At 35.6% G+C, this 8,747-nt stretch overlaps 1 protein-coding gene across 1 annotated transcript; it reads left to right on the top strand.

Annotated features, from left to right (window-relative positions):
• The first annotated feature begins 1,581 nt into the window (after positions 1 to 1,581).
• Positions 1,582 to 5,377, top strand: LOC112002275 (receptor kinase-like protein Xa21). Its single transcript, XM_065780299.1, has 5 exons — positions 1,582 to 1,604; positions 1,864 to 2,879; positions 3,360 to 3,702; positions 4,026 to 4,465; positions 4,589 to 5,377. Exons 1-5 carry the CDS (start codon positions 1,582 to 1,584, stop codon positions 4,960 to 4,962), a joined length of 2,196 nt encoding a protein of 731 aa, XP_065636371.1. The 3' UTR covers positions 4,963 to 5,377.
• The last annotated feature ends 3,370 nt before the right edge of the window (positions 5,378 to 8,747 follow it).

Below are 8,747 nucleotides of genomic sequence, written 5' to 3'. Positions count from 1 at the left end.
ACTTATTTTGGTGGGAATGAGACTGATCATTAGGCTTTGTTGGCCTTCAAGACACAGATAACACGACCCTGAAAACGTATTACAACAAACAATAGAAGGATGTATAATTAATTGGTTACCCACAAAGAATAATTGCAGCTCAGCCTCAAAAGTCAACTTCAAGATCAATATCAATGGCCAAAGACGGGACTATCTTGTATGTCATCCGTCACAAGTAAGGCATCAACCACACCCATATGAAAGAGTCTAGGCCTTTGTCATCATCAAGACCCTGGTGTAACCATATTTCCACTATATAGACGCCTTATTTTGTTAGGAAAATGTAAATTTTGCATATTGGAAATGAAAATGCAAGAAATGAGAATGAAATTATTATGCTCAATTCAATTCCAAACCATCCTTCTCTTGTTGGTTGTAATACTGCATGTAGAAACTCTTGCTATTTTTGGTATTAGTATTGGCACCTCCACTTATTTTGGTGGGAATGAGACTGATCATCAGGCTTTGTTGGCCTTCAAGACACAAATAACACATGACCCTGAAAACGTATTATAACCAACAATAGAAGGATGTATAATTAATTGGTTACCCACAAAGAATAATTGTAGCTCAACCTCAAAAGTCAACTTCAAGATCAATATCAAGGGCCAAAGACAAGACTATCTTGTATGTCATCCGTCACAAGTAAGGCATCAACCATACCCATAAGAGAGAGTTTAGGCCTTTTTCATCATCAAGACCTTGGTGTACCCGTATTTCCACTATATAGACGCCTTATTTTGTTAGGCAAATGTAAATTTTTCATATTGGAAATGAAAATGCAAGGAATGATTCTGAGGTTATTGTGCTCAATTCAATTCCAAACCATCCTTCTCTTGTTGGTTGTAATACTGCATGTAGAAACTTTTGCTGTTTTTGGTATTAGTATTGGCACCTTCACTTATTTTGGTGGGAATGAGACTGATCATTAGGATTTGTTGGCCTTCAAGACACAGATAACACATGACTCTGAAAACATATTACAACCAACAATAGAAGGATGTATAATTAATTGGTTACCCACAAAGAATAATTGCAGCTCAGCCTCAAAAGTCGACTTCAAGATCCATATTAATGGCCAAAGACGAGACTATCTTGTATGTCGTCCGTCACAAGTAAGGCATCAACCATACCCATAAGAAAGAGTCTAGGCCTTTTTCATCATCAAGACCCTGGTGTACTCATATTTCCACTTTATAGACGCCTTATTTTGTTAGGCAAATGTAAATTTTGCATATTGGAAATGAAAATGCAAGAAATGAGACTAAGATTGTTGTGCTCAATTCAATTCTAAACCATCCTTCTCTTGTTGGTTGTAATACTGCATGTAGAAACTCTTGCTATTTTTGGTATTAATATTGGCACCTCCACTTATTTTGGTGGGAATGAGACTGATCATTAGGCTTTGTTGGCCTTCAAGACACAGATAACACGACCCTGAAAATGTATTACAACAAACAATAGAAGGATGTATAATTAATTGGTTACGCACAAAGAATAATTGCAGCTCAGCCTCAAAAGTCAACTTCAAGATCAATATCAATGGCCAAAGACGGGACTATCTTGTATGTCATCCGTCACAAGTAAGGCATCAACCACACCCATAAGAAAGAGTCTAGGCCTTTGTCATCATCAAGACCCTAGTGTACCCATATTTCCACTATATAGACGCCTTATTTTGTTAGGAAAATGTAAATTTTGCATATTGGAAATGAAAATGCAAGAAATGAGACTAAAATTATTATGCTCAATTTAATTCCAAACCATCCTTCTCTTGTTGGTTGTAATACTTCATGTATAAACTCTTGCTATTTTTGGTATTAGTATTGGCACCTCCACTTATTTTGGTGGGAATGAGACTGGTCATCAGGCTTTGTTGGCCTTCAAGACACAAATAACACATGACCCTGAAAACGTTTTCAACTCGTGGAATGATTCCCTCCATTTCTGCGAGTGGGAAGGTGTTACGTGCAGCCGCAAGCATAGAAGAGTCACTGTATTAGATCTGAGTACCCGAGGTTTGGTGGGTTCCTTGTCTCCATACATAGGCAACCTCAGCTTCATTAGGAAAATCGTTCTGGCAAACAACACCATTGGAGGCAAAATCCCTGATGAAGTTGGCCATCTATTCAGGTTGCAAGTATTGGTGTTGACTAATAACTCCTTTCGTGGGGAAATTCCTGCAAACCTTTCTCATTGCTCCAACACTAAGATTCTTAGAGTCAGTTATAATTACCTTTCGGGGTCAATCCCAAAGGAGCTTGCTTCTTTATCAATGCTGGAGCATCTTGCTGCTCTCGCTAACAATCTCACGGAAGGAATCCCACCTTTCATTGGGAGCTTTAGCTCTCTCCAAATTTTAACTTTAAATGAATTTGCCCTTGGAGGACACATTCCAGGTGCCTTGGGTCAATTAAGAAGCTTAACGATTCTTGCACTGGCTGAGAATAAACTCTCTGGCTTGATCCCTCCATCTTTATATAATCTTTTGTCTCTTGCTTTTTTTATAATGCGTGAAAATGAGCTCAGTGGAAGTCTTCCTACAAACTTATTCCTCAACCTTCCACGTCTCCAGTGGTTTCTATTCTTTGAAAACCAATTTACCGGATCTCTTCCAGTCTCATTATCTAATGCTTCAGAGCTACAGTATTTCCAAGTTCACATGAACAATTTTACGGGAAAAATTTCAGTCAATTTCGGAGGCTTACCCAGTTTGGAGCAATTAATAATTAATTATAATAATTTAGGAAGTGGAGATAATGATGAAATGAATTTCTTTCAATCTCTAGTCAATTGTAGCAGTTCACAGAAAATAGGCCTTTCGGTTAATCAAATCAAAGGTACGTTGCCTAATGTTTTGGGTAATCTTTCAACCCAGCTTACTTCTTTTGACTTTGGCCAAAATCTTATTTTTGGAGAGATCCCTATAGGGATGGGTAATTTGGTCAACTTGACAATTGTAGGGATGAGTGATAACAAATTTTCAGGGACAATCCCAGATGATATTAGCAATCTTAAAAAGTTACACAGATTATATTTAGATAACAATAGGCTCTCAGGAATGTTACCAATTACCCTTGGAAACCTAACATTGTTAAATGAACTATACTTAAATAATAACAAACTGCAAGGAACTATCCCACCAAGTATAGAAAATTGTCAAAATTTGCTTGTGTTAAATCTTTCTCAAAACAATCTCACTGGCACCATTCCAAAGCAGCTCTTTGCAATTCCCATGTTGTCAATTGGACTTTATTTAGCTTAAAACTTTTTTGTGGGATCATTACCTTCTGAGGTTGGAAATCTTGTCCATTTAACAGAGTTGGACTTACTTGAAAACAAGTTGTTTGGTAAAATTCCAAGCAGTCTTGCCTCTTGCACAAGCCTTGAGTATCTTTACGTGGAGGGTAATTTATTTGAGGGAGAAATTCCAACAGCCCTGAGTTCTTCGAGAGGTATCCAAGTCATGGATCTTTCTTGGAACAACTTCTCTAGTCAAATTCCAAATTTCTTGGAGAAACTCTCCCTCAAGAAATTGAATTCATCCTTCAATGATCTTCAGGGAGAGGTTCCAACAAAAGGGGTTTTCGCAAATGCTAGCGCGATATCACTCATTGGAAATAGTAGATTGTGTGGGGGCATATCGGAACTAAAGTTGCCGAGGTGCTTAACAAAAGAAGAGAAGAAAATAAAGTGGCCTTTTGCACTCAAAGTGGTAATCCCAATGGCATGTGTGATTTTGGTAATAGCCTTAGTGTCATTTTTCTTATTTTATTGGCCAAAAAATAAACGAAATAATAACTCTTTAGAATCTTCCTTGGAGCAATCATTTTTGAGAGTGTCTTACAAAATGCTCCTTGAAGCAACTGATGGATTTTCATTGGCAAATTTGATTGGTGTTGGTAGTTTTGGCTCAGTGTATAAAGGCATCCTTGGTGAGGATAGATCAATTGTTGCAATTAAGGTACTAAATATTCAACGTCAAGGAACTTCATATCTGAGTGTAAAGCCTTGAAAAATATACGTCACCGAAATCTTGTGAAGATCATAACTTCTTGCTCAAGTGTGGATTTTCGTGGCAATGATTTAAGGGCTCTAGTTTATGAGTTCATGCCAAATGGAAGTCTAGAAAATTGGTTGCATATGGATCTAGAAACAAATATCATGCAGGGAGAGATACAAAATCTGACCATTCTTCAAAAAACAAACATTGCCATTGATGTTGCTTGTGCACTCGATTACCTACATCTCCATTGCCCAATGCCAGTTGTTCATTTTGATATAAAGCCAAGCAACATTCTTTTTTATTCTGATATGATTGCTCATGTTGGAGATTTTGGGCTTGCGAAGTTTCTTTTAAGACCTACCAATTCGAAAGAAAGTAGTTCAATTGGAATAAGAGGAACAATTGGGTACACGCCTCCAGGTAAGCATGATTTACTATACTTTTTAATTGTTAACATATGCTCTCTCATATTTACAATGATTATTTTGAGCTCCCAAAATATAATGTGAATACATTATCTATATTAAATATTCTTATTGACAGAGTATGGTCTAGGAAGTGAGGTGTCAACCAAAGGAGATGTGTACAACTATGAAATTTTATTGTTGGAGATGATAACAGGAAAGAGACCCACAGATAGTGTGTTTGAGGGAGGCCTTAACCTTCACAACTATGTTAGCATGGCCATACTTGACAGTGTAATAGAAGTTGTGGATCCAAAACTTTTAAATAATGTTGATGAAGTTCTTGGAAATCACAATGGTAGCCTTGCAAATAAAATAAAGGAGTGTTTGATATCCATGGTCAAGGTCGGAGTGGCATGCTCTATGGAGTTGCCACAAGAACGATGGGACATCAGTAAGGCTATCTCTGAGTTGCATTTGGTTAGGGACATTATTCTTGGTGCTAGGATTTAGCACAACATGCTTGGCTATATGGAAGGTAAAAATGAAACCTCTCACCATCTTAATGTTGGTATTAAGTTATTTACTTATTTTGATCTTTTCTCTTAATGTTGTTTTCTACTAACTATTCGCCGGTCCAAAAAGTCTTGTGCTCCTTCAAAGTGTTACATTGGATGGAAAGACTTTTTCTGGCATTATAGATAAGCTTGCTTATGGTTATTCATTGAATAAGAAGTATTCTGCATGTTTCATATACCTTGTCTTCTATATGTTTCTTTTATACGCGTGAGTAGCTCAAATAATTTCCAACAATCTTGTATTAGTGTATTAAATCTATTGATATATATTATGCTTGGAAAATTAACTACCAACTTTATCTGTAGATGTAAAATAATTTTCTACAAATAATAAGAATTATTTTTCACTTGCTTCCCTTTCTTCATCAATATATTTTTCTTCAAAGCATGAGCTCATAAGATATAGGGATGGTTGATTTGGCTATATCAGTGTAAATTACATTTGCCCAAAGGATTTTTTAAAGAGGCATAATTTCTTAACTCATCATGCCCACACACAAAGACCACTCCAATCCTATGGGATTTCCTCAGGTTTGTTTCTGTTTTCCACTTTCTTCCACTTTTCCAGAGATACCCATTTGTTTTTATTTATTTATTTATTTTTGTGGGTTTTGTGCAGCTTGATGCTTCGTTATTTGTGGGAATTAAGATTGTTTAATCCACAGGTTTGTCTCTGTTTTCCACTTTCATTGTCATGGTTTTTGATGCCAATCAGTGCCCTGGTAGTCTAATTAATCACGGCTTTGTGTTGTATTTTGCTCATCTGGGTTTTGTAGAAATTGTCTTATTGTTGGATATTGCTTATTACACGTATAATTTTTTGGTTATACATGTTCGATTTTATTATATGTATGATTTTTTTGTTTTTTGTCCAAGTTATTTTTTGGAGGAAAAATTCTTACCATTAGCAAGATGGTCGAAGGCAAGTTTAATAAATACTAGCTTATAACTTTAATAAATAAATAATAACCTATAAAAATCACATGGATAAAAGTATCTGATTGTATATGAATTGTCAAAAAAAAAAAAGCTTTTCAACTTTTGCTCTGCACTGTGTGACTTTTCTGTTTTAGACAATTTCAATGAGAGAAGGCAAAATGTGATGCTATTTGTAGGCCAATTAGACATTTCATGGGCGGACTAAAACATTTGGTTTTTTTTTTTTTATTTATCAAAATATGGTTCCATCTGAAAAACAACCTTGATGCCAAGGTATGCCTCCTTTATCAAAATCTTTGGCTGCCTTTGTTTCTTTCTTTCTCTAAATTTATAGGCTGATTCATAGGATGAGTATTTATAGAGAAATCAAGTTGCTGGGCTTTGTAATTTTTATTTATAAGATTCTCTTCACTTTTTATATTTTTGTTACTTGAATAGTTGAATTATACTTAACAAAAAAAAAAAAAAGAATAGTTGAATTATCACTGCCAAATTGCATTGCATCATCTGGCGGTATATAAGTTTTTAGCTGAATCTTTTCTTGTTAACGAGAAATAAATTTTCTTAGTCAGCTTTCACATCCAAATATTGTTTGACACTGTGGAAATGAATTGGTAAAAGTCGATCTCATAAAGGCCAGTGGATATGCACATGCACATGTAACCACACAAACATATACAGTAATATAGATAATCGGGACAAAGGTAGAGAGAGGACAAAAGAGTTCAAATCTTCTGTTTCATTTTATCTACTTTACTTTATACTCTACTAATAATAGTTTGCCATATGTCTCACCTAATAAATTAAATTATAATTGTATGCCTTTATTATTTGTTACCTAAAATAAATAACAATAAATAAATATAAATAAATAAATAAAAAAAACCATCAACGCCTCTCCACAACTGATCCTCCACCACCACCTTCACCAGTAGTAGGAGCAACAAATCGCCGGCGTCATCAGGAATTTCCGGCGACATCAACTCGACCAGTCTCGACCATCCACCTCCGCTGGGTCCACACCAACACCTCCTTGTTTTCAAATCCTAAACAATTACCCTTAAAAATCAAAGCGATCTAAATATGGATCACAAATAATAAAATTCATTCATGGATTTGAAAACAAGGAGGACATGATGTGGACCTGGCGGAGGTGGATGGGCGTAACTGGTGGGTTTGATGTCCATGAAATCGCTTGCCCGAACTCCATTAAAAAAATCATGGCTTTTACCCATTTTCCATAAGTTGTTCATATGGGATAGTGGACGTTCCACTCGCAGACAACGAAAGTTCAACTTGGAACAAAATTTTTAGGCCATTGTTTTGTTTGTTTGAGACCAGATTAGCGAGAAATAAAGCAACATGAGAGAGTGTTTTTTCTAGATCGCTTTGATTTTTAAGGGTAATCGTTTTGGATTTGAAAACAAGGTGTTGGTGTAGACCCAGCGGAGGTGGATGGCCGTGACTGGTTGGGTTGATGTCACCGGCAATTCCTGACGACGTCGGCAATCTGTTCCTCCTACTGCTGGTGGAGGTGGTGGAGGATCAGTTGTGGGGAGGCGTTGGTGGTTTGTTTATTTTATTTTTATTTATTTATTGTTATTTATTTTAGGTAACAAAGAATAAAGGCATAAAATTATAATTTAATTTATTAGGTAAAACACGTGGCAAACTTTTATTGGTGGAGTATAAAATGGAGTAGGCAAAATGAGACAAAAGATTTGGTCTCAGAATGAAGGACTTCTCATGTTCAAATCTATGTAATATGTAAATATTGGATCCATCATAGTTACGTGAAAGGAATACAGTGCACAGGTATTTGGGTATCAATTGTGGTTCCTTAGTTGTTTGTTCCTGGAATTGCAGCTTTGTTAATTTCTATATGGTTAATAAATAATGTGGCTTTCCTGGCAGGGACATCGACATGGCTAAACATGTACATTTATCTTACCCCATAAATAGAAGTTTACTTTTATTTCAAAAGCATACAACTTTCTAGAAATATATGTGCTCAAGAATACAGAGTGAATTAAATGCTGTTTATGTAATACTGGTAATGGAAATTAATTTTTTTCTTTCACCATGTCCTTGAACCCCAAATAGTCATAAGATTTTCTCTCTCTCTCTCTCTCTCTCTCTCTCTCTCTCATTTTTCTATAAGCCAACTAGAATGAAGGGGATTTACTAGTATGAAGCTAGCCAGACATACTGGGGAGCCCATAAAAATACCTGACCTATGAAAATTGAGAATAGTATGTATTTGTCTTCTTTGTATTTATTTTTTTATACATTCTTGTTAATCATCAAAAGCATTTCTGATTTTCTGAACCAGATAAGAGTTTCTTCCTTCATGCTTTCTTTCAAGGGAAGTCCTAACAGAATCGTGCCTGAGGTATACCACATCAACTCTGTGCTTCAAAGGCTGAATAAGAATGTCTTAAACCTTAGATAATTGTCAGCAAAAGAATTAAAATCATCTATTCAGATGACATTTTAGAAAATTAATGATATCAACGGTTGAATATCTAGTTTCACTTTCTTTTCTATAAGATATGAGCGATTTAAATCTATATCCATAGCTAATTTTTATTCATCAGTGAAATTGGCACTTAAGCTAATCCCTACTTTAACTTTCTATGCAGCCAGTTTTGGAACTCCATCCAAAATTCAAGTAGAAAAAAAAAAATCACTTTGATTGATAGAGATTATGCAACAATGCTAGTGGTTCCCAGTTCAACAGCTTTTAAAAGCCCGTGGTGGTAACATCTGATACGAACCTCA

Source organism: Quercus suber, unplaced genomic scaffold, assembly GCF_002906115.3.
Source record: "Quercus suber isolate HL8 unplaced genomic scaffold, Cork oak 2.0 scaffold_231, whole genome shotgun sequence".
Classification (NCBI taxonomy): Eukaryota; Viridiplantae; Streptophyta; class Magnoliopsida; order Fagales; family Fagaceae; genus Quercus; species Quercus suber.
The sequence above is the reverse complement of the archived record's forward strand: the minus strand, read 5'-3'. Positions and strand labels throughout refer to the sequence as shown.